This window comes from Balaenoptera acutorostrata, chromosome 12 (assembly GCF_949987535.1).
Source record: "Balaenoptera acutorostrata chromosome 12, mBalAcu1.1, whole genome shotgun sequence".
Taxonomy (NCBI): Eukaryota; Metazoa; Chordata; class Mammalia; order Artiodactyla; family Balaenopteridae; genus Balaenoptera; species Balaenoptera acutorostrata.
The window spans coordinates 41,716,890-41,743,969 of NC_080075.1; the positions used below are offsets into that span (position 1 = coordinate 41,716,890).

A 27,080-nucleotide genomic window follows, 5' to 3' on the forward strand; every position below is an offset into this window, starting at 1 on the left:
GATATTTCATCATTTACATAGGTATTATAGAAATTAGTTTTAAAATGTTTTGTCTTTTAAATATTTTTTAAAATATTTATTTATTATTTATTTATTGTGGCTGCTCTGGGTCTTAGTTGCTATGTGCAGGATCTTCATTGCAGTACGTGAGATCTTTGTTGCGGCATGCGGACTCTTAGTTGCGGCCTGCGAACTTAGTTGAGGCATGCATACTGGATCTAGTTCCCCAACCAGGGATTGAACCTGGGCCCCCTACATTGGGAACGCAGAGTCTTACCCACTGGACCACCAGGGAAGTCCCTAAAATGTTAATTGTCTTTTAAAAGTCTTTGTGAAGCTAATGAACACTTTTTGAAGTTGTATCAATTTTTATTCCCCAAAAGTGCATCTGCATATCCTGTGGCCTAGCAGTTCCACTGCTAAGTATGTGCCTTTTAATAATACATCCAGGTCACCAAAAGACACATTCAAGAATGTTCATAAAAGCATTATTCGAAATAACTATTTGTACTGCTATTCAAATGACAAAAAAAGAATAGGAAGGAAAATTAAACTGTGGACTGTTTGTTGAATGAAATAGTATATATATAGTAGTAACAATGAAAGAACTACAACTGCATGGAATAGTGTGGTTGAATCTCACAGATATAATGTTGAGTGAAAGAAGCCAGATGTAAAAAAGTATATCTCTATTACTCTGTTTATATAGAGTTTAAAAACAGGAAAACTGGGACTTCCCTGGTGGCGCATTGGTTAAGAATCCGCCTGCCAATGCAGGGGACATGGGTTTGAGCCCTGGTCCGGGAGGATCCCACATGCTGCAGAGCAACTAAGCCCGTGCGCCACAACTGCTGTGCCTGCGCTGTAGAACCCATGAGCCACAGCTACTGACCCCGCATGCCACAACTACTGAAGCCCGCACACCTAGAGTCTGTGCTCCGCTACAAGAGAAGCCACCGCAATGAGAGGCTCGTGCACTGCAATGAAGAGTAGCCCCTGCTCGCCGCAACTAGAGAAAGCCTGCACACAGCAACGAAGATGCAATGCAGCCATAAATGAATAAATTAAAAAAGAAAATCAGAAAAACTATTGTATTTAATAGTCAGGATAATGGTTACTCTTGGGTTGTTAGTGACTGGAAAGGGGGCATATCCCAAGGCTTTTGGGATGCTGGTAATGATTTCTTTCTTGATGTTGGTGCATGTTACACAGGTATGTTCACCTCCTAATATTTTGAACTGTCACTTAGGTTTATACATGTTTTTTCATGTATGTTACTTCAATAAAAAGGAAAAAAGCTATGTGAAAGATGAAATACCATGTAGCCTTTAAGAGTCAAATGTTTTCAAAATTATATAATGATATGGGCATATAGTCATAGGCCCATTTGTTAAAAAGATTGCAAGCAATATGTGAGACTGTAGAATGGTTATTTCTGGGAGGAATCAGTTAATTTTTTCTTCTTTATGGTTTTCTATTTTCTAATTTTTCCATAATGAGCATATATTTTTCTAAGTAGTGTAGCTTAAAAGAGACAAAAGGAAAATTCTGTGTATAAAATGGAGAATCGTCAATTTGGATTTTTATTAAGCTTTAATTTGTTCACTCCCAAATCACTTGAAGTTGAAGCATTTTTCATTTGTTGGAGGCAATCCTATACCTAATCATAGTTACTTAATGGTTTATTGATATATAGTAAACATAACTATTATATTGATGTTAATTTTGGCCTCAAAATTTACTCAGACGGTTGCTGTATGTATTACGCTAGGCCTATTTTTTATTTATTTATTTATTTTTTTAATTTTATTTTTTGCTGCGTTGGGTCTTCGTTGGTGCGCACGGGCTTTCTCTAGTTGTGGCGAGCGGGGGCTACTCTTCGTTGTGGTGCGCAGCCTTCTCATCACGGTGGCTTCTCTTGTTGCGGAGCACGGGCTCTAGGCTCACGGGCTTCTGTAGTTGCGGCTCGCAGGCTCTAGAGCGCAGGCTCAGTAGTTGTGGCACGCGGGCTTAGTTGCTCTGTGGCATGTGGATCTTCCCGGACCAGGGCTCGAACCCATGTCCCCTGCATTGGCAGGCGGATTCTTAACCACTGCGCCACCAGGAAAGCCCTAGGCCTATTATTAATTGGTCATATATGCCAGTACTTAGAGCATAGTGGCATTTTTTAGCCTGTGTCATATGCAACACATCCAGCGTATACCGGCTGAACTTACTGAAGTTATGCAAACTGAAAAATAATTAATTTTTTTAAACATTATTAGTTTTGGTTTCCTGATAAACTAGTGTTTTGGGTTTTTTTTAACATCTTTATTGGAGTATAATTGCTTTACAATGTTGTGTTAGTTTCTGCTGTATAACAAAGTGAATCAGCTATATTTATACTTTTATCCCCATATCCCTTCCCTCTTGCACCTCCCTCCCACTCTCCCTATCCCACCCCTCTAGGTGGTCACAAAGCACCGAGCTGATCTCCCTGTGCTATGCAGCTGCTTCCCACTAGCTAGCTATTTTACATTTAAACCAGTGGTTTTTAATGGGGGTGATTTTTTTCTCCCTAGGCAGTATCAGTGTCGAGATATTTTTGGTTGTCACATTAATGAGTGGAATTGGAGATGTTACTTGGGGCTAGGGATGCTACTAAACATCCCTCAATGCAGAGGACAGCTTTTCACAACAGAATTGTGTGAAGTGTCAGTATTGATATCAGAGTTTGAGAAATCCTATTCTGAACACAAGAATCCTTTCTCCAAGGATTCTTCTTCCCCTGAGTTTGCCATCACAGTAGGAAAGGAGTGTTGCACAAGGGTGTTAATATTAATAGGAAAGCTGTTCCTTATGTTGAAACAAATGGGCCCCTGAAATCTTAACTCATTTACCATTTTCCTGACATTTGACCGAAAAAACCCCACAGATGTCTGCTTCTTGATGATGTCAATTTTTTATGTAGTTTACACAGGTTTTATGTTTCTTTTTATTTTCTCTATGTTGACGTTTTAATTTTCCTTCTAGTTCCTCACTTGACATGGTTTATAGACCTGTCACCAATTTTTGTTTGTTTTTGCTGTTCTATGGTCTTATTACAGTTTATTTCACAAAATGAACTTAGCTTTCTTTTGAACAGTAATATGGGCTCATTACTTCTTGGGAAGCATAGAGATCTGAAAAAGGAAAAGTCTCCCATAAATCACCCATAATTCTGCCATTTATACGGAACCCACTGTTAACACTTTAAAACACTTTTTAAAGTTTTTAAAGTGTTTACACTTTAAAACACTTTAAACATGCAGCATGTGCCTTATGCACATTTAGCCTTAGGCAGATTGTTTTATAAGGCATATAACATTTCAGCGGTGCAGGAGGTTTAAAGTTACACACGGAAACACATAGTAGACTGGTTTGCAGAATGTTTTCATAAAGTGAGAGCATGAGGTAGACAGTAGCTCCCACAATGAAAAATCCATTACTTTTCAGCTTGGTATTTGTTACCTTGGGTGAATGAGATAAGACTGCTGTCTAGTGAGTAGGGTGGAAGTAGGAGTTGGGTTGCAGTCAGCCCCTTTGGTGTTCTGTGTTTACTAGAAGGCAGGTTCACATGCAGGTTCACATCCTGGGCTAGGTACCTCCTGAAATTCTGTGGCTTCTTGAGAATTGATTTGAGACTCTGTCTGGGAACCTATCCAGTATGCTATTTTTTTGCCATTCTTTATGCAGTAGGTAGTGTAACCCACGTGTGAAACTTTTTGCCTTTGAATACAAAAGAAAAAACGCTCACGTGTCAGGGATTCTGTTTACATAAATAAAGGTTCATATAATTAAGAAATGCATGGTACTATGTACTTTTTTTTGGGTTTTGTTTTCTCTCTGTAAAGACTATATTATATACAGCATTTCTTGTCAACTCTTGGTATATACTATAGTTTAAAATGACTGAGGGACTTCCCTGGTGGTCCAGTGGCTAAGACTCCATGCTACCAATGCAGGGGGCCTGGGTTCGATCCCTGGTCAGGGAACTAGATCTCACATGCCACAACTAAGAGTTTGCCTGCCGCAGCTAAGAGATCCGGCATGCTGCAACTAAAAAGATCCTGCACGCAGCAACAAAGATCCTGTGTGCCACAACTAAAACCCGATGCAGCCAAATAAGTAAATATTTTTAAATAAATAAATAAATAAATTGACAGTAGCATTTTGTAGAACACACCAGTCTTCTTCAAATATGGAGTCTAGGATTAGGAAAAAATCGTCCAAATGTGACTTTAACTGTGAAGACCACTAGCAAATGTGTTCATTCTACTAAAGCAATATAAAGTTGCATTGGTAATTCTTAGAGTCACACCACACTATTGTATAAGTAATAAGCTTCAACAAAGGTTGCAACAAAACCTTTGTATCAAGCAAAGAACCAGGGCAGTCTAAGGTAGTAATAGCATTTTTCTTGAGTCTAAAATTAGTGCAGTGATCCCTTTGTACCTGTGGGGGATTGGTTCCAGGATCCCCCTGCAGATACCAAAATCTTCAGGTGCTCAAGTCCTTTATATAAAATAGGGTAGGACAGTTAGCTCTGTATCCACAGATGAGGAACCTGCATATGGGCTGACTGTATCTTGTTACTCTGGACCATTGAACCTTTTCATCTTAAACATATTGTTGCCTAGGGTTGTGTGGTTTGGTATTTGAAATTTTCACTCTTGGAAGAATTTGTGATTGTAAGTTTGAATATAACAGTAATTTTGATGTTTTTCATAAGCATATCAGCAGTCAAAACTATTTGTGCAAAAAAGTTGATAAGTCAAGGTGTAATATCTCATAGTTGTTATAGGAGAAGTGCTATGACATTATTTTATTTATTTTATTTTAAAAAAATTAAATTTTTTATTGAGTGTAGTTGATTTACAGTGTTGTGTTTCTGCTGTACACCATGATATAATTTTACTTGGAATAAGTTGGTATATGTGATCTTGTGAAGTTTCCTTTATTATTGGAATATAAATTATTATTGTCAACAAACAAATACATGATCTTACCCCGTTTGTAAATATTTTACTAATTTTCATTCTATAATCAGTAGTTTATATCATTTTCCTTTCAAATTTATCAGTTTAAATAAAGTGTTCCAGAGTTTTGGGATCACTTTGATTCTGGATTTGGTCATTTCTTATATTCTTAAATTTATGGCACTTAAAATATGTCTCTTCTCTGTTCTTTGAAGTCTTTTTTTGAGGAGAAAAATTTGGAGTTTTCCTGAATCTTCGGAAAAACTTGTAAAAACTGTTTTAGTCACGTAAGATGTAATTATTAATAATTCAGTGTTTTTATTATGAATTGTGGAGAAAAGCATTCCCCTTAGGTAGGAGTAGAGGTAAGACGAGTCCCATTTCTACAATCCTGTTTTGGGTTCTTTTACATGAACCACATCATTATTCACTCAACTCAACCAAAACCCGCTCAATGCCTGGCATCCTGTTCTCTAATGTCAAGCATCATGTGCTTGCTTCTACATTACATTTTATAAAATGTGAAAACATGTTTATTGTAGAAAATTTGGAAAGTAAATTTAAAGTTTAGACTCTTAACACCATTGACTGCAAAAGAGGTAATATAATAAGATTTTCAGAAAATATACAACTGCTGCACACTATAAGACTTGCTTTAGTGACATATGGTATCTCTAGTCTTTGTTTCTTTGTATTTTAAAAGTATTGTTGAAATTACACTAGGCAAACAATTTTGGAATTTGCTTTTGTGATTTTAGGTGAAATTTTTCTGTGTCCTTTTTTCTTTGTGATATCTCATTGATTTTATGCTTTTAAAGTCAAATATACATATATTCATTCTAGTTTTTTAAGTCTTAATTTTTAGGAAAAACTCTGCTAATGTTTCTGAAACTTTGACATTGGATTTTAGATAAATAATCTAAAATTGAAATTGATTTCCCCGATCTATCTTGGTCTATCTTCCCAAGCACCACTTCTGTGCAACTTGTTGAAAAATATTAAATATTTTAATGTTTAAAAGTATACTAAAAATTTAAATGTTTTAGAATATTTAAAGAATATTTACTTTGTAGTTACTGGATATCAGGCATTTACTGTCTTCATTGCTTCACTATATACTTATTATTATCATTGGCCACACTGCGCAGCATGTGGAACTTCTCCCACCAGGATCAAGCCTGTGCCCCCTGAAGTAGAAGCACGGAGTGTTAACCACTGGACCACGGGGGAAGTCCACTATATACTCTTTAATCTATACTAATGTCGTTTTGATCCTCTGACATTCTTCTAACATGCTGTTTCTTTTGTCTTCCAGTAGTATTTTTTCTGTCCTTTTCCTTCATAACTGTAATATAGCATTTTACACTGTTGGTCTTCCTCCTTCCTTGAAAATCTTGCCTTTAAGTTCTTTGCTGGTTTGTTATTTAAGGAACTATATACTCAGCATGTACCATATGCAGGAATTTTTAATGAATAAGACAGTCTTTGCTCACATCGAGCACATTCTAGTGGTAGACATATTAAATAAAGGAATATTCATTAGGTGATGATGAATGAACGAAAATTGGGAGGGAGTCAAGAATAATAGAGGTTCGTGGAGCAATGGAAGGGTGTTATTTAATATAGAGTTGTCAGGGTCATCCTTTCTGTTGACAGTTGAGGAGACCTTAATAAAGTGAGGGAAGGAGTCCTTCAGGTAGCTGTTTAGGTAAAGCGCATTCCAAGCAGAGGCAATAGCAAAGGCCCTGAGGCGGGAATGTGCTCGTGTGTTTTGAAGGAATAGCAAAAAGGAAGATGGGAAGGAAAATAGGTTAGACTGATAGAAGGAATGGGGACAGATCAGACAAGGCTTTGTAGTCAAATTTAAGTACTTTGGATTTCATTCAGAAACATAAAGTTTTGTAGTTTCTCCTACTCAGCATTCGCCACTGTTTTCCTCCCACTCAGAAGTGTAGCCCTGTATTCTAATATCCCTGGTACTCTTAAAAAGAGTAGGCATTTTTGAGGACTTATTTGTACTCCATACTTGTGGGTAGGGTGCCAACTTTTTCTCTTTTTAAAAATTCTTTCATGAAGCAATACTGGCTCCTAAGCTTAAAAATAAAAGAAATTCAGTAACTTTATTAGAGTGTGTCCTGCTTCTTTCAAGGCTCATGCAGGCAACCTTCTTGCCTACTAGGACTTCTGGGATTTGCATGTCAATATGTTCCCTGTACCCCCTTTTCTTCCAGAAGATAGACATGCTCAGATCTTCTTGAGGTTTTAGAATGATTTCCTATTGCCTTTTGGCCCTTTTATACTTGAGGTATGTGGTGTGCTTCTATTATTAGCATGGCTCATAATGCAGTGATTCTCAATTTAGATGGAGATTATATTAAGTGGGAATTAGGGAGAAAGTGATAATTTATATAGTTTGAAAAATGTTCTCTACATTTATTGTTTGTAGTCCACAAACCAGCAGTTTGAGTATCACTTGTGAGCTTGTTAGAAATGCAATCCTGAACCTACCCAAGACCTACTGAATTAGAATTTGCATTTTAACAAAATCCCCCCAGCTGGATCAAGTGCACACTAAACTTTGAGAAGCCCTGCTCTAGATAATTTACCTAAGCTGCTGCTTCCTGTTTTCCTTGATTAAATCCTCAGAAGCACCTATGACTTGTTAAAGAATACTTTCATTAAAAAAAATTATATTTAAATGCTCTTCACTTGCTTTTATACTCAGATATTTATATAGCGTATTTTACTTTAAAAGTCTTGGATTGGATTTTTAAAACTTGGATTTCTTGCCCCAGTGTATAATAAGTTGATACTTTAGGAAAAAATTTTGTGTTTGCATAGAAATGTATGTGAAGTTCATTAACTCTTTTTGCATTTAAGATTTTAAATAGCTGAATTTCTGTTAAGATCTAGAATTGTTGATACTATTTAAAATTATTTTATTCTATAAATACCTGTTTTTGCTGTTTCAGATCAGTAGTAATTTCACTTCGTCTTCTTCCAAAACTGTTTGGTACTTTTCAGCAGTTTGGGAGCAGTTATGATACACATTGGATTACAATGTAAGTAAATAAAAGAAACAGAAGTATTCATGTTAAAGATTTTTTTCCCAGTCATAATTATCAAACAAGGTTTTGAGTAACTTACTAGCTTTTATTCTGCACCAGGAAAATTTGAATTTTGTGTAATTCAAATGTTTGCTTAGATTTCTGAGTGCTATCTCTGCCACTTAGCCCCATGGAGATTATGTATATCCCTGTCACCAGGAAGTCTGACCTTTGTACTCATTGTAGTTTGAGAAAAATATTGTAGCAATTAATGCTTTAATTTTAGGGTAAAGATTTTTAGTGTATCTGACCATGGCAAAGGACTCCTGAAGAAGATCCACACATTAAACACTCTAGGATGCCTTTAATTTTTCCCATTACTAGGAGTTGGTTCTAGACATTACATCACGTTAGGGATAATTTTGACACCACCCTATTACTCCTTTACATAGATAGAGAACTTACGATTAATGTTAATTCTTTCAAGGATAGTACTTTGATGTGATATTGATTTAATGTTTGAGAATATTCTAGAGAAAGTTGGCTATCACAGGCACTTCATTAACCTCTAAGACTGTATTATTTGCTTTATTCAAAATAGACTTTTTGGAGAGATTTCAGAGACTTTAAATTTTAGGAAAAATTAGACCTGTTGAAGGATTTATTTGTGAGGTCAAGTAGGATGGAGTTTTATCTAATTCCTTCTCAAATCTAAGATTAGTTGGTAGGAATACTTGCTTTCAAAATGAATATGATTTTAAAAATTCTTAGAAGTCTGTACTATAGTTCTAAATAAGATGAAGTTAGTTCTTCTGAGTTATAGCCCTTGCTGGTTTTTTTTCTTTTAATAGGGGATTAAACTTAACCTGAACCTCTATTACTGCTTTTTAAAAATCATCTTAGAAAGTCTCTTTCTTTGGTTAATATTTCAATGTGACCCTAGTGACAATTCTGTTTGTGAGTGCAAGGAAGTTCTTTGAGATACTAAACAGAGGAGTAGGGGAAAGCATTTAGCATCCTTTAAGTACAAGAGTACCATGAGTTTTATTTCACTGACTCTCTTCCCATGGTTTTTAAATGGCTGAATTACAAAATTCAAAAGTATTAAAGTGATTCACTTGTAGCTTCCCTGGGCAAGTTGGTATTGTAGTCATGTGAGGAGGTTTGAATTAAGGAGTAACAAAAGATAACATTCCTATAGAAGTGCGAAGCTGTGAATATTCAGTTACTTATCAAGTATACCTGAACTTAAGTATATTGAGTTGAAACCCTTTTAGCTTGTTCCTTAAGTTAAATATAAATAAGCTCAGTTAATTCCAACATGAGACTGGTATCCTAAATCTTATCACGTGGATCACTTAAAAGAACTGAGCTCTTATGATTAGTTGGCATCAATAACAACAAAAACTTCCACTTGGTGTGAACCTATTATGTGCAGTAACACTCAGCATTTGGTACATACTGTCTCTTAAACTCTTACAGCCCATATTTTAAAATTGGAAATTATCTCTGATCATCTTAGTAAATCTTCAGGTAACCAGCAGACAGACTGGCAAGTGATTGGCAATGCAAGAGTAACTTATTTGGAAAAGAAGGCTGTAGCAAAAACATGATGTAAATTACATTTGAAGTTTTGGAATTTCAGTACTTCTACATGTTAGTAGTTATATTGCTAATAAGTATTGTGTGAGATAGATTATGTTAGTTATGGACCCTGCCATCTCTAATTGTATTTATCACTATTTCTTTTTATCTTCTGTTGTTTCTAGTTTATTTTAATACCTGAATATTTCTTTGATTAAAATAAGTTATTTTAAAAAATAAGCAATTATTGACAGTAATAAAACACAAACTGATTGATTCATTTAGTTTATATTATATGTGTTCTGTATGCCAGGCACTCTGCTAAATAATGACCAAGGCACACAGTCCATCCTTAACATGGACTGTATTGTACTGTTTTTTAATATTAACTCATATTAGTCATTTATAATTAGCATTCTGCCAGACATTTTATCCCCTTCACAGAGATTGAGTATTTTGAGATTAAAACACTGTGGTGCTTTAACTTCATAAAAATTAAGGTGCACTGCTTTATATCTTTTCACAATTCAAATATAAACAGAACTTGTAAGTTTTTGATAATTGATAGATTTTGCTTTTGAAAATTTTTTACATACAATTTTTTTCCTGTTCTAGAATAGATTTATTCTCTTACCCTGTGCCTCTAAAACTATTTCTTCTTTCAATTGGTCCAGGTGGGCAGAAAAAGAACTGAACATGATGAAGCTTTTCTTTGATAATTTGGTATACTATATTCAAGCTGTAAGAGAAGGAAGACAGAAACATGCACTGTAAGTATACCTTAACTACGTAAGTTACGCGTAAGTGTTGATTGTCTTTCCTGTGAAAGATAATTTTCCAGTGTTCCTACTCCTACTCCTTTTCTTTCATATAATAAATAAATGTAATGAAAATTTTAGTTATGAAATTTTTAAGAGAAAGTTTCTTTTTTAAGTTGAATTATATAAGGTTATTTCTATAATTCTTAACCTTAGGAAAATGTAGGTTATATAACTTTGGGGGTTGATTAATCTTCACTATTGAGTTCTGTTCATAAGTCACTGTTTTCAGGAATCAAAAGTAAATATTTTTTTCAGAAATCACCAGTATCCTTGTATTAATGTATTAGGGCATTGATTCTAAAACTTATAAATATTTACTTCTGATCAAGTATATTTATCATAGAGTTAATTTAAAACATTTTCCTTTATTATTATAATTGAATACTAGTATTAGAAAGTTTAGGACTTGTGAAAACGTTAAGAATTGTGATGTTATAGCTGGTTAATATTTCATCATTAAAATATCTGGATATATTGAAGTTGAGTTTGGATAAGAATTGGTAGAAGTTGGGGTGTTAGTGGTATAGCTATGTTTAAAGCTTCTTATAGGGAGATGCCTGCCTAGAAGGAAGCATGAAGAATTCAGAAAGTTTTTGCTTGTGAGTCAGTTGGTGGAAACTGATGGTCAAGTCTAGGAAACCAGCTAAGTGTCAGTATCAGCACGTCAGTAAATAAGAGAAGTAGGCACAGTATTTATTGAGAAAATATCCGCATAGAAAACTTTCATGTAGATCAGAATTGATCAGATTGTAGAAGTGTTCAGAAAAGCCATAGGCCTTTAAAGCATACTTATTCACCTCCAAAAATGAAATCACATTTTCCCCCCACAAATCAGTTCTTTCTCCAGATTACTCTACCCTTCAGTGTACCACCCTCCTCCTAGTCACCTAAAACTTGGAGACTTGGGGCCTTTTTGTATACTTTCATTTCCAAACATGAATAATGATGTTAGTGGTGATAAAAATAGCCAGTATTTGTTGATGCTTACTATGTGCCAGATACCTTTTAAGTATTATTAACTTCAAGACACACAACTTATTTGAAGTAGGAATTCTCATTTTAAAAATGAGAATGGGACTTACCTGGTGGCGCAGCGGTTGAGAATCTGCCTGCCAGTGCAGGGGACATGGGTTCGAGCCCTGGTCTGGGAAGATCCCACATGCCGCGGAGCATCTAGGCCCGTGAGCCACAACTACTGAACCTGCGCGTCTGGAGCCTGTGCTCTGCAACAATAGAGGCCACGATAGTGAGAGGCCTGTGCACCGCGATGAAGAGTGGCCCCCGCTTGCTGCAACCAGAGAAAGCCCTCGCACAGAAACGAAGACCCAACACAGCCAAAAAAAAAAAAAAAAGAGAATGTATAAGCTATGAGGTGATAAATAATTTGCCCAAGGTCACAGTTATAAATTTTTATAGATTTTGTAAGTAGTGGAGCTAGAATTTCTATAATTCATTTTATAAACACATTTTATTAATAGTCAAGCAGTCTGTTTTCTGTAATTCATATTCTTGAGTGCCACATTATACTGTCATTAATCTCTAGTTATCTTAATGCTAAAATATATCCCATGGTTTTTTTCCACAAGTTGGCATTCCCACAAACACTGTTCCAGTTCTTTAACCAACATTTGGATCAGTTTCCTTCCCTCAGCCTCCCCCATGCTTGTTAATTCCTTATCCTTATTCAATGAGGAAGGCATTAATGATATTGGTAGAAAGCACATGGGCTTGAGAATCATACAGACCTGCGTTTAGATTATGAATCTATTGTTTTGACCTTATTTCAGTTACTTACCGCTCTAATAAATCCCCATTATTTACCTCATGAGTTTTTTCCTGTTTGTTTTTATTTTTTTAATTAATTAATTAATTTTTGGCTGCGTTGGGTCTTCATTGTTGTGCGTGGGCTTTCTCTAGTTGCGGCGAGCGGGGGCTACTCTTCCTTGCGGTGTGCAGTCTTCTCATTGCGGTGGCTTCTCTCGTTGTGGAGCATGGGCTGTAGGTGCATGGGCTTCAGTAGTTTTGGCACGTGAGCTCAGTAGTTGTGGCTCATGGGCTCCAGAGTGCAGACTCAGTAGTTCTGGCGCCGGGCTTAATTGCTCCGGGGCATGTGGGATCTTCCCCGACTAGGGCTCGAACCCATGTCCCCTGCATTGGCAGGCGGATTCTTACCCACTGAGCCACCAGGGAAGCCCCCCTCATGAGTTTTTTTTAAGAATTAAATGCAATAATTTAGTAAGCTGTATCTGGCACATAGTAGGTTATGTATAAATTGTAGTTACTTGGCTAAAACAAACTATGGTATAAAATAAGAAACTTGCCTCCTACCCCCATTTAGATTGTCTACTGCATAAAAAATAAATTCTGCTTTCTTCAGTCTAGTATTCTGGGCCCTCAAAAATCTAAACTCAACTAACCTTTCCTGTTTTATTGTTCAGTGATTTTTTTTAGACATTCTATTCTTCAAGCCTGTCAAATTATTTCTGGGATGTTTCCTTAAATTTACTCTGTTCCACAGCTTGGCTTACAAAGTTACCTCTATACAAGATGCATTCTCTTTAAATCCTTTGAAAATTCTAAGTGTTCTTCAGAGTCTGTTCTCCTTTAATTATTCTTCTTCAAGCAGTGGTGAGGATTAAAGCCTTCTGATTCTGTATCTCCATACATTCTCTATAAAAGCCTTAAGATCAACAAGGAACAGGAATAAAACCACACTGACCAGCATTATTAGGAGGCAGAATTCAAATTACATGTCAACAGAGAAATAAACACTGAAGTTGCAAAAGAGCTCCCACCAGAGCCACAGCGTGTGGGCTTGAAGAGCAGGGATGGGAGCTTAAGAGAGGAGCATGGAAGACATAGATGAGTCATGCTCAAAAAGAGAAAGTCCAACATTCAGTGCCAAAAAATGTACACAGATCTGAGACTTGGTTGTTGACAGCATCGACAACAGGGAAGTTGCTCACTTTGTTAGTGGAGGCAGAGAGGCAGAGCCTCACAGAAGCATTCCTTCTTTTTTTTTAATTTAAAGAAGCATTGTTTCTGTGGTGAAAAAATTGTGGTGCTCTTTGGAGATGAGTTTTATACTTTTCTAGGGTACACCAGAGTATCCTTCCAGTCCTCCAGTCTGCCTTGTTTCCTGACATTTTAGGAGAATAAAATCTTAGAGAGCTGTCCAGACTATTTTGTTATAATTCCCTTGATTATTCAGGCTAAAAACAGAGTTGTACATTTGCTGCTCTTTGTTAAAGCATACTGATTTCATGAGTTTGTGGCACATTACTTTGCATTTGTTCAGTGGCGATTATAGTAGGCAAGTTCTAAGATTTTCACGTAGGACAAAAAGATTCTTGTGGCGTTAAAGATAACATTTCATTTCATAAATGGACATGTTACATATTTCTTGAATCCAGTTGCCTCTAGAGAAAATCCTGTGTTAACATTGAGACTATCAAGTGAATGATTTTTTTTTTAAGGTGTCAGTTTGTCACTAAAGTTTCATGCCCGTGGGGAGATTATTTTTGTCCTATATTTTCTGTAATGTCAGGAGCCATGGACAAGCCCACGAGATTTTATCAGTATTGATAACACTTTTGATTTGCATCCCAAGAAATTTCCTGGTTCGTGATTTCAGCAACCAATGGGATCCTGGCAGAGCAGGCAGAGTCCTTTGAAGTGTGGAGCCAATGGCACTACTCTGGAAGCCGAAGAAGGGAGGATAAAGGGACTGGATCCATGCCTTCTAGGGTTATAGGTCCCTTACTCTGAGATGCAAGTATAGGGGAAGGAAGTATTCAGGAAATAAAGGCACTTTGTAAAGGACAAGAAGACATCATTCCCCTTTTATGTCTGTGACCAACGTTCCCGATACTCAGGGCATATGATGTATGGTAGATCTCATGTTTGAACCTGTACTCCAAGGTCTCTGCTACAAAAACTCTGTCCTTTTAGTAAAAGGATGAAAACTATTAAGAGCAGGCCTTGAATTTTATCTGAATAGTGTTCTAGGCTGTGAGTTCCACCCCCACCCCCCACCCCCAGTTCCCAGCCACCTTGCCGTAAGTACTTTCATCTTCATGAAGGGCACTGCAACAGTGACAAAGCAAAAGTTCATCTTTTGTTTTCCAACGTTAACATGAGACAGTAAAGAGAAGCAAAGATATATCCAGCAAACTCAACCTTTAGGAAACCTTAACTTGAAACTTCAATGACGAATCTAGTGTAATTTTTGAAACCAGCTAACTTTAGGAAGCTTTTAGAATTTTGCACTTACTTAAAGATGTTAAGAAATTGATTTAAGAGGCTCTTTGACTCTCTGCAAAATGGGATATAGATCATGGCCCAGACTGGCTGCTGCCTTTTGTTGGCAAGGTAATTTGGGCAGCTCCTCCAGAGCCAGCCTTTTGATTTGTAACATAGAGATAAGAACTCATGATTGATTTAGTCTCATTGGGTACTCAGGTGCTTGTGGGAACTAGAATATTGTGATACCACAGTCACAGTTCAATATGCAGTTCATGGAGTTGCTAAAGGAATCCTAAAATGCAAACCTGATCATTACCACCTTTCTTTCCCCAACACCCTTCAGTGACTTCCTTATGTGTCCAGAACAGTATCAAACTCTTCTGACATTCATGCTGGCAGTGATTTGGCCCCTGCTTACCTCTTTAGACCCATCTCCTACCCTTCTTCCACCACAGACCAACACTTGCTTCTTAAAATGCTGTTCCTTTGCAAATGCCTACTAACTGAATTCCCAGGGAACCATGTGAAATCACCTACTTAACAAGCTTTCAAAGCAACTCTTAAATTATCCATTGAATTTTGTACACATGAATTACAATTACTTAGATTTGAAATAACATTCAAAAATGCTCATTTTGTATCCACTGTTTTCTTTATGAATTACATTTATGGAAATGATATTTTATTAACATTTTTTGTTAAAGGAATATAGTATTATCCCTGGAGGGACAATGATAATGAAACATGCAATTTCTAGATGGAAATGTTTTTTATTAGCTATTCTAATTTATGTACATATTGCATAATTTTAAAATGACATTTCTTTTGTTCCACTGTTGAGTTCTTATCTACTTATCTAATTTGAAAGTATGTGTTCTAATAATTTGCAGATTTTTATAATATTAAATAACAAATCTCACATGTAACATTTGGCTTTGTGGCCATTTTTTTTGTGTATAACCAAAGATACAATTAAAATATTTAATAATTATGAATGTTATTAAACGGAATTTTACTTATTTCGTATAATTTAAGATTAGGACCATTAAATCTTTAAAAATAATTAAGAAATAGGATCTCTCAGTTAATTATTTTAATTACTTTTTAAATACAGGTACAGCCATAGTGCCGAAGTTCAAGTGCGGCTTCAGTTCTTAACTTGCGTGTTTTCAACTCTGGGATCTCCTGATCATTTCAGTAAGTTTTTAAATCAGTATTTTAATCAGTTTTTAGATCTTCCTTGGCTCTTGAAAGAGTCCAGTTAAATGTACTCACGCCTTTAGATTTCTGTGGTGATCAAATTATTCTCAGTACTGAATGTCCTCTCAGTATGTGTGGCAATGGGAACTCGCCACTGACACATTGTTGTTTCAGGCTCTGAAAGTGCCAGTTTCTTAATGAATAAATGACTCATTTCAGGAACAAAATATTTGGGATAGGAGAACATATCATGTTAGAGTGACTATTTTTTATTACCTTTGGTTATAGAATATTCCTTTCACTCCGGTTGGAAACAGCCACTGTCTGCATATTATTATCAGGGCTGATCTTATCCAAAATTGGTTGGCTTCATAGGTGATAGAGGCTTAGAGACCCTAGTTTTATTTACATGAATCTCAAACTCAATTTCATTAACAGTTAATCTTAAAAAAAAAAAAAAAACCAGAGAGATTGGTCTGGTATATTCAGAGTGTGGACCATTTCCAAATCCACATGCTAGATATTCTCACGAGAAAGGAGGAAGCTTGATTTCTTTTGGCCAGAGCTCCTTTCCTCTTGCTAGACTGACTGTGCTTTCTTTCACGCTCCACACACTTCTTTTTCTGTGTGTCCCTGTCAACAAACCTCATTTGTTAGAAGGGCGTTCTTTCTTTAGCTGTGGTTAATATAATCAAACTGGTGAGTGTTTTGCTAGCCTGAGAGATGTCTTCATGACTCTTAAGCCCATATATGCTTGAGATATGCCATGCATTTATTTTACTGTTTAAGTCTATAATTTTTTCTTTAAGTCAAGCTGTTTGTAATAAATGTCACTAACATTGTGATACCAATAGATATCAAAATGAAGACACCTGTTTTTGATACGAAACTTTTGTTTCATATTACTAGGTCATTTATTACACCCATTATGACTCATAATATACAAGAAACAAATAATATAAAATATTTTTTAAAATCTTATACATGGAGTAGTCAAGCCAAAACAAATATTGTCAGCATAAATAATTTCACATGACCATTAAGTTTCATGTTTGTTGAGTATAAATTTTTATTGGAAAATGTTAATCACTCTTTTCAGTATTTGAGTAATGAATTACTTATTTTGCTGCTCCCATTCCAGTGAGCACAGTATGTATTCATACACAGTATGTATGGGCTTTCAATAGCTACTGTACATATAGAATCATACTGAAAACTTCACTTATCACGCATCATAATTGTACTTCTCTAACTGGCACAGTTCCTTTCAGGTATAATATGGTTACTCCAAAGTTATATTTGATAAGTTAATACAGGTTTTTAATATACCAATAACTGTATTCCTTTAAAAACTTAAAACAATAACGGCAGCTTATACATTGCCTATTGAATGTGAATTGGTGATATAGCCATTTATGAATACACTTCGGTTTTGTTTATTATAATTAACCTGGATGCCTTTTTTAAGATTCTTACTTATTTTTACCTATCTTCACTTATCTCTCTTCTTAATTACTTAATGTGTTTAAGTTATAATATACACTAAAGGTTATTTCTAGTTTTTTTATGTTGGCTCCCAGGGGCAGAAATTCTTCTTAGAACAAGTAGTCCATACATTAACTGTTTTTGTGAGAAACTGATTGGATACATTTTTCTGATTAAACTCTTTAGACTGATATTGCTACTAGGTAAATATTGGGTTGGCCCAAAAGTTCTGTTCAGGTTTTTCCATAACATTTTATGGAATACTTTCTGAGGTGCTTTTCATATTCTGAATCTCATCTACTTTTTGCAGGGGGTGGCGGTTCTTACGATTCTATCTTCTATTCAAATGCCTTCTGATTCTGGGGAATAAGCCTAGGCTCTAGAATCCCTTATGATATACTTTAGAAATCCCCTGTTACGCTTTTATTCTACCCTTTTGGATTGTCTAACTTATCCATATTCAGACTTGTGATTGCCCTAATGCCTTCTCTTTGATTCTGAATAGTTCTTCTGATTCCTTCTGCCACACTTTGGAATTATCTAATACTTGGGTCAAAGTACTATACAGATTTTGTCTCATTACATTGACTTCTCAGCTAATTGTATCCCCTGATATGTTGCTGTTCTGTTTTAGGCAGTCAGTTCCCTTTTGTTTTATTAATCATAAGGATCCCTTTTTTCATAGTTTTCAGAAATAATGCTTATTGGCATTTATTGTTTATCTCCTATGCGCATAGAATGAGCTTTGAACATGACATGGTATCCACTCTATTCTTAACCCTTAAACCTTAGAACTAACTGGACTTTGGGAATTACTTCCCTTTAATCATGTTTGCTGTAATACAATGATATGTTCATATTTTAGGGAAAATGATTTTCCAGAACAAATGACTCTTCTAGGATACTTACATAAGTCATGTGTTTTTAGATAATTTATATATGAGTATATTTAACTACATTTGAAAGCATAAATTATATGAAATCTCTTATGAAATAATTTTTGTAGAATGTTATGAAATATCGCCTTTATATTCCTATATATATTGGTGCTTCTAGTATATTTAATTAGGATGAAAATGTTGTATGTACCAGGATTTAAAATTTGTAATTTTTATCTAGGGTTAAGTTTGGAGCAAGTTGATATTTTATGGCATTGTTTAGTAGAAGATTCTGAGTGTTATGATGATGCACTCCATTGGTTTTTAAATCAAGTTCGAAGTAAAGATCAACATGCTATGGGAATGGAAACCTATAAACATCTTTTCCTGGAGAAGGTAATTTTATTTCTTGACTGTTTGTATTGTTTATCTATATTTCCTTTTTCTTTCTTGAAATGTAAACTGTAATGTTCATTTTTTCCTGTTTGAAATACTTTTTAAAAAACTAGACAAATATACTGCTTTTCAACAGTCCTTATATAATTCTTGACACTTAGATTTTGCTTTAATTTTGTCCTCTACAGTGTTTATATCTAAATGAATACTTAGTTTATATTTACAAAAATGTTATGTTCCTTAGCTAAAGTACTTAAACTGACAGTAATTAGAGTAACTCTTGGTAAACACTAATAAGAAATGTGGGGGCTTTTGGTGTGTATTTTAAAAAATCATGAGTAACATTGTAGTTCAATTTTTCAAGGGTGGTGCCCACCCTGCTAGTGTGAGAGCAGTATTCTGAAGGTCTTTCCTTAAATGGTATGGTTTTAGCCAGTCTTCCCACAGATATAAGCCAATGTTCAGATTTGTAGATTTCTGGGAAGGCGTTTTTAGGAAGTGCTGTCATGATACTAAAGATACTCGTCTATCCAATTTTTGTTTTTATTTATCAGGTGCCACAGTTGGTTCAGGTGATAATTTTCCATTTGAATTTTAAAACATTTATGATAATAAAGCAATAGACTTTATTATTCCTATGCTAATATTTGAGATTATAAAGGCTCTCTGGTAAGTCTCTGTGACAGAATTGAGTACATATGAATGAGTTTTGGTAATATAAACTAAATCACTTAATAGATCCAAGACAAAGCTACAAAAAGACCTTCAGTTATCTTAATTTCAAGCTCTAACTTATACACAAACTGTACATGTGGCTATACATCTTATAACTGTGTATAGTGTAGGCATACAATAAATAATAAAATTTAAAAATTTCCTTTGGTCGATGTACACCTCAAAAATTGAAACACGTATCAGACAGGTTTCATTTATGTCATGAGTAAAATTTTCATTAAATTATTATCTATTTCTAAATTATCACTAAAAATCTCAGTTGATACGTTTTTTTCTGCAATGTTTTTTAGTAAAACCAGGTTTATTAACTTAAATCTGTTATGTTAAATCCAGTAAAATGAAATCTGCTAACTTAATTATCATACTAAACTTCCTTAAAAACTTTTTTTTTTTAAGATGCCCCAGCTAAAACCTGAAACGATTAGCATGACTGGCTTAAACCTATTTCAACATCTCTGTAACTTGGCTCGATTGGCTACCAGTGCCTATGATGGTGGTTCAAACTCTGAGGTATGGATTTAGGTTTGTCATTTTATTAGGTCAGCTTGTAGAAATTTTTTTTTTTGTTCCTCAAATTAGATCATTGAATTATATAGTCTACCAAGCACTGAATTTACTTACTATGCAGACTTTTATTCTAAGGTTTTAAAAAGTTTTATCTTTTGGTTTTAAAAAGTTTTATAAAGCAAAGTTGATAATTTTGCATTACTAAAGATAACCTTGGTTGTACATAATGAAAACTTGGGATACAAACTTCAAGCTATGAAATAAGTAAGTCATGAAGATGTAATGTACACATAGGGATTATAATCAATAATACTGTAACAACTTTGTATGGCGCTGGATGGTAATTGATCTTATTATTGCAGTGATCATTTCATAATGTATAAAAATATTGAATCACTATGCTGTACACCTGAAACTAATGTAATATTGTATGTTAACTATAACTCAATTAACATGACTTATTATACATTCCTTGATTAGTAAAGAATTTTGCTAAGTAGAAGGTTGATTTGTCTAAAATCTGTTTTTCATGCCATTTGTTGTGGCCAAGCTTTTCGTTGCTCTTGGGCAACTCCAGAGTTCCTATTGGTAACTTCTATTCTGGAATGGAGTCCACCTAAATCATTTCTGACCATGAGACTTGATGATGAGTTCATTAACTGAAGACTGTCACAAATTGCTAGTCTTATCTCTGGTTCTGAGTTCCATTTGCCTAGTTGGGTGGCTGCAAGATTTTGTTGAATGCATTATTCCTAAACTCACCTAACACAGATTGTTATTTGAAAGTCTTCCTTATTGGACATTTGTTTATTAATGATAGCTTTGATTTATGCAGCATCCACTAACATTTTTCATTAATTTTCTTTAGTGGTTGTTTATAATAGAAAACTGATGTTAACCTATGTGGTAAAAAATAATTTTAATTGTATTTAGAATGCTTTCATAGTATCTTCCTACCTTCTTTCCTGGTTTGAATAGTGTTCTGTTCTGTTTGTTTGTTTTTGTTTTTAATTTTTTGGTCCTAACTCTTACTTTGATAGCACTATGGTAAGTTTCAATTTGGTAATTTCAGATAACCAGACAGATCTGATTTACCCAAGTAGTCATACTCTAATTTTGAGATAATACTGCTTTTTAAGTAGATGATATGAACACTAAAGGTGTTCTGTCCCCTATCAGAAGGTTATCTTTCTTCACCCTGCTCAACTTTTGAGAACTTTCACTCTCCACTTTTTCTGTAATTTTCAGTGAAAACTTTTTTTCATCTCATGGTTAATGTCATAAATTTAAATGTCAGCTTCGGTTAGCGAATCTTTTTAATTTTCTGTGAATACCTGAAAGCAGTGACTTTTTCAGAATAAGTTGGATGAAAGCATTAACATGTTATGCTAATAATTATGTGTTGTTATTACTTTGTAGCATGTTTTGAGGACTTGAGTTTTTCCCACTATGTAGTCACAACTTTTGAGTTAAACATTATACACATACATAGTTAGATGATTTATAACTAAGTATTTTTACAAGTACAGGTATGTTTCAGTGACTGAAGAAATTTCCAAGGCTTTTATCCTTATTATTATTAAATATTAGTTAATAACACTAAGTAATTAGGAATTGCCTTTTAAATATTTTATAGGATATTAAAACTTTGATATTGAATGCCTTTTAAATTTGTAACTGCTCTTCTAATAATTTACATTGTTTGACAAATAATAACATTTATAGATGTTATATTTTTCTTTCTTAGCTTTGTGGTATGGACCAATTTTGGGGCATTGCTTTAAGAGCACAGTCTGGGGATGTCAGTCGAGCAGCTATCCAGTATATTAACTCCTATTATATTAATGGTGAGTGATTTGAAATATTGTCTGATAGGTAATTTTTTATGTAAGTATATTTTGTTTAGCTATAATTTGTTTTCTTTAATATAGCTAAACAAGAATATAGGATTGATATACATATCTAAACATCTGATTTTCAGGTAAAACAGGTTTGGAGAAGGAGCAAGAATTTATTAGTAAGTGTATGGAGAGTCTTATGATAGCTTCTAGCAGTCTTGAACAGGAATCACACTCGAGTCTCACTGTTATAGAAAGAGGACTCCTTATGCTGAAGACACATCTGGAAGCATTTAGGAGAAGGTAATTTTTTAATACCACATTATTAGAATGAATTTTAGGCTTTTTTTTAAATGCTGATATGTCCAAAATATTCTTAAAATTAAACTAAAGGTTTTCTTGGGGGCAGGTAGAAAGCGTAACTTACCAAAAGTGAAGGGTTAGTAATGGAAGTAATTTTTTTATTCATGATATGTACCATTTTGCTGTGGAATAGGCAATATAGGTTCCTGGTAAATACTGCAGAGCTTTAAAAATCATAAGACTGAGAAGATATGCATGAATAAGAATCTCTAGACAGAATTCCATCTCTGAGAAAGCATTACTATGATTGAAATGGCAGAATACCACTACCAAAAAAAGTTTCACTAAAACCCTCACCAAGAACATCAAATAATCTCTCATAGTTGAATCAAGTTGAGTCATTTGTTTCATTTGCTGTTTTTTTTTCTTCCTGGACTAGGAGACAGTATTTTAATTTTGAATTTCCATTTACCATGGAAACATGATCAAAAAATTCTGTGTTAATGAATATCTGTATAATTAATTTAGACATACCCTGTGTAATACAGAAATAAAGCAAATTAACATTTATGAATATATCGACTGAATTGAAAGGTGAGTAGATAGTTTTAATTAAGAAATTCTGTTTGTTAAAAATCATGAGTAAATGTAAAAGTACAAAGAACTGTTGAAAAAAATTGTTAAAATTAATAACTTCTTTCAACTTTAGAGCTCAGTTTGATAATGAAAAACTTATACAATTTGTATATATTGACCTTTTGTTTAAAATATCAGAGAATACTGAATAAAGATTTTCTACACATTCCTTATAAATAACATGGCTTCATGCTTTAAAACATTTAGGCATCGCAAAATTCTTTATTTTGATTATGATTATAATTTGTGGAAATTCTACTTAATTCCTTGTGTTTTTAAAGAATGTGTAAGGGAACGCTAGAGTTTTTCGCACAGAAACTTCACACTGCCTCATAATTTTGACCACTTTAAAAACTAAAAATAAAAAAGCAAATGTGGTGATATGTCTTACTCAAATTAATAAAAAATTAATACATACTCATAAAATTCAGATATTACACTAAGATAATACTAAAGAAAATCAGTCTCTATCTTTTCCTATCAGAGATATTTACTCTTAATGATACGATAGGTATTCTTCTAAAATTTTCTCTATGCTGCAGGGCCTACAAACAAACCAAAAAGGTCCTTTTGGTTCAAGCCCCTAGTCCTCATACAGTGTTACCAATGGTTTTAAAATAAACACTTATTTTAAAAGTCTTTAAAAACAAATTGTTTCCTAAGATTCAAGGGTGCGTTTTATAAGTTTAATGAATTTCAGTTCAAAAATTCCTTCTCAGATGTACAAACTTTTTTCTAACTCAAAAAAATTGATTATAGTATCCTTGATAGAAGTCTTTGTATTTGTTTATATTTTACTCTAAAAGTTAATGTTGGTGTTAAATAATTTATATAAATACTCTTTTGTGGATGGCAAGTAAAGAAACTAGGAAACAGAATTGAATATTCAAAAGCTAAGAGCTAGTTTTAAAAATGATCTAGGAATTTTCATGCAAATCCTTGTGTAGTATCATTGTACAGTTTCAGGTGCTTAATGTGCTTAGTGCTACTCATAATTTAAAATTGCCTTAACATTTATAAAATGAAAATATAAAGTAATTATTGTGTTTATGTATTCCTTATATTAAAAAAGTAAATAAAAATGTCTTTTTAAAAGGGTTGCTACTCCTAATTTAAAATTGCCTAACATTTATAAAATGAAAATATAAAGTAATTGTTGTGTTTATGTATTCCTAATATTAAAAGAGTAAATAAAAATGTCTTTTTAAAAGGGTATTCTTTAAAAGAAAAAAAAAAGAGGTATTCTTTTCAAAAAGAGTTAAGGTTATAGTCTTAAACAGTGGTCTCAACCAGAAACGATTTTGTTTCCCAGGGTACATTAGATAATGCCTAAAGACATTTTTGATTATCACAGCTTAAGGGAGAAGGTGGTGCTGTTGGCATATAGTAGGTAGAGGACACTGCCAAACATCCTGCATTGCACCAGATAGACCCCTCATAACAAAAAATAATCAGGCCCAAAAAGATTACTGTTTTGCTCGTAGAAGCTGGACATTGGATCACTTCTAGGAAATCAAGTACATTTATTCCCTTACTTGCCCTCCTTCTATTCTAGAATTGCTGATTAGTTTTAGACATTGATAATTTTTTCTTAACTAAATTCAGGTACCCTGGATCCTGTCTTCAACAACTGAAAATAAGTTAGAAAATTAATATTTAGTGAGTGTCATGCTAGATGCCTGTTTCCTTTGAAATATTAATCTTTATAACTCATTTTATGATTTTAGCAGTCATGGAATCGGCTCTCAAGTTGTTAGGCTGGTTAACATATATTTACTACAATACAGTTCTGTCTTTGAAAAATATTTCCTAATACCTTTTTTCCTCTTTTGAAAATAGGAATGACAGCTTGCCATTTACTTACCGGATTAGTTTGTTTCTTTAAATTCCTCCTGCCTCTGCTACTCCCCTGCGTTTCCCCCCCCAACCTTTAAAAAAAAAAAAAGTGTTCCTAATGGGTCTTTTTTTTTTTTTCAGTAATTTTTGTTAGAAACTAATTTTTAAGGAGCTCTTAGCTATATTTACACATTTAAGTTTGATTCAATATGATGAATCCAAACTTAAACTTAATGTTGTAGAGTAAATTGGAATGTACTGGACCCTTTTGTGGGTGCTTTCATTTTGTAAAGTAGTAAAAATTTCTGTAACATTAAAATGGTTTATAATGATATCCTTCCTGTGTGTGGTTTTTGTGTGTTTTAGGTTTGCATATCATCTCAGACAGTGGCAAATTGAAGGCACGGGTATTAGTAGTCATTTGAAAGCACTGAGTGACAAACAGTCCCTGCCGTTAAGGGTTGTATGCCAGCCAGCTGGACTCCCTGACAAGGTAGTTACATAGTTTTAGTTTCCAAATTGATAACATTTCCCAATTCAAATATATGTTCTTTTTGTATTTTTAAATTGGTTGCATCTCATATTTCAGATGACTATTGAAATGTATCCTAGTGACCAGGTAGCAGATCTTAGGGCTGAAGTAACTCATTGGTATGAAAATTTACAGAAAGAACAAATAAATCAACAAGCTCAGCTTCAGGAGTTTGGTCAAAGCAGCCGAAAGGGAGAATTTCCTGGTAAGTCCATCAGTTCAAATTTTCATATTTTCTAGGTTCTATTATATATCGACTTCACACCTTTACTTCTTTGAAGACTACCAACCTTGTTCATGACTCTCTCCGCGCCCCTTCCCCCCCCACTGCCCCCCCGCCATGCCCTCCCATACCCTTGGTATGGTGCCATTGATTCTTAGACAAGAGTTAAGTGTTTTTTTTTTTTAAGATGTTATTTGCAAACACTTGTCCTCATTTTTCTCAAAAAAAATTCTACTTTTGGAGGTTATTTGATAAGCAGTGTGGGAACTAATAAGTTTAAGTGTCCATACACTACCTAGTACCCAATTTTACCCAATGAATTTTTTTTTCTATTTTGATATATTTTGTTGTTGTTTTGAAGCATATGAAAACAATACATCATTAAGTTCCATCTGTGCATCTCCCCTTACCTCCAAAAAAGTATCATATTAAGAAATTTTTCATGTGGGCCTGATAGGTATATTTGATTCTTCCCTTACTGTTAAACCAGTGGTGCATCTGTAGTGTCTTTCCATAGCACATAAAATAGGAGCTAAACAGAGGAACAACCAGGAAAGCTGTTGATTACAGTTTAAATGTCTGACATTGTAGCAGGCTAACTATATATTTAGGGAAAAACGTCTTAAAGTTTTAAAAGCTTCTTTTTAGGACTTCTAACCTGCTTGTGTGCAGAGTGATAATTCTTTGGCATGTTTTAGTAAGGAGCCAACAATATTGCTACACCGTGCTTAAGATGAAAGTATATGTATGTGTCTTCTAAAGTATATCAGATCCTTTTTTTAAAATTAATTAATTAATTTATTTATTTTTGGCTGTGTTGGGTTTTCATTGCTGTGCTCGGGCTTTTCTCTAGTTGCGGCGAGCGGGGTCTTCTCTTCGTTGTGGTGCGTGGGCTTCTCATTGCAGTGGCTTCTCTTGTTGCAGAGCACGGGCTCTAGGTGTGCAGGCTTCAATAGTTGAGGCTCGCGGGCTCTAGAGCGCAGGCTCAGTAGTTGTGGCGCACAGGCTTAGTTGCTCCACAACATGTGGGGTCTTCCCAGACCAGGGCTTGAACCCGTGTCCCCTGCATTGGCAGGCAGATTCTTAACCACTGCACCACCAGGGAAGTCCCAGTATATCAGATCTTAAATTTTGTTCTTGAATAATTAATAAGTATTCTTGGTTAGAGGAATAGAGGTTGAAAAGTCTCCCTCCTACCCCTATCTCTGAGTCTCCCATTTCCCTTTCCTGAGGCAAATGTTCTTAGGTATTTTTCAAGAGATAATAAGATTATAATATAAGAATATTTGTATATATACAGTTGACCCTTGAATAATGTGGGGGTTAGGGACACCAACCCTCCACACAGTCAGAAGCTCATGTATAACTTGTAGTTGGCCCTTCATACCCGCAGTTCTTCCATATCCATAGTTCTGCACCTGTAGACTCAGCCACCTGAGAATCATGTAGTACTGTAGTATTTACTATTGAAAAAAATCTGCTTATAAATGGGTCTGCGCAGTTCAAACCTTTGTTGTTCAGGGGTCAGCTATATACTTCAAACACAGATGGTAGCATTCCATTTATACTCTTGATTCCTTGTTTGTTGTGCTCATATTATCTTAGAGAACATTCCATATTAGTACATATAGAAACTTACCACATTCTTTTAAAGATCTGCATTGTCTGTAGTATGGTGGGTACCATGATTTATTTTACCTGTTCTCTATTAATGGACATTTGTTTCCTTTCTTTTGATATTATAGTGTTATAGATAGTATCCTTAATACTTACATTATCTAATGCATGTTGGCTAAATACCTAGGTATGGAATTTTG

At 34.5% G+C, this 27,080-nt stretch overlaps 1 protein-coding gene across 8 annotated transcripts in view; it reads left to right on the forward strand.

Moving 5' to 3' along the window:
• Positions 1–27,080, forward strand: part of USP34 (ubiquitin specific peptidase 34) — a 241,650-nt gene that overhangs the window by 118,398 nt on the left and 96,172 nt on the right. For 7 of the 8 annotated variants that reach the window (XM_057557944.1, XM_057557950.1, XM_057557951.1 and 4 more), the window contains 9 exons: positions 7,970–8,059; positions 10,303–10,398; positions 15,809–15,891; positions 18,499–18,653; positions 19,785–19,898; positions 21,643–21,742; positions 21,877–22,036; positions 24,875–25,001; positions 25,098–25,245. In XM_057557944.1, the coding sequence (XP_057413927.1) occupies positions 7,970–8,059; positions 10,303–10,398; positions 15,809–15,891; positions 18,499–18,653; positions 19,785–19,898; positions 21,643–21,742; positions 21,877–22,036; positions 24,875–25,001; positions 25,098–25,245 (1,073 nt within the window). The remainder of the gene's footprint in view (positions 1–7,969; positions 8,060–10,302; positions 10,399–15,808; positions 15,892–18,498; positions 18,654–19,784; positions 19,899–21,642; positions 21,743–21,876; positions 22,037–24,874; positions 25,002–25,097; positions 25,246–27,080) is intronic. The other variant, XM_057557948.1, reaches the window with a different exon arrangement.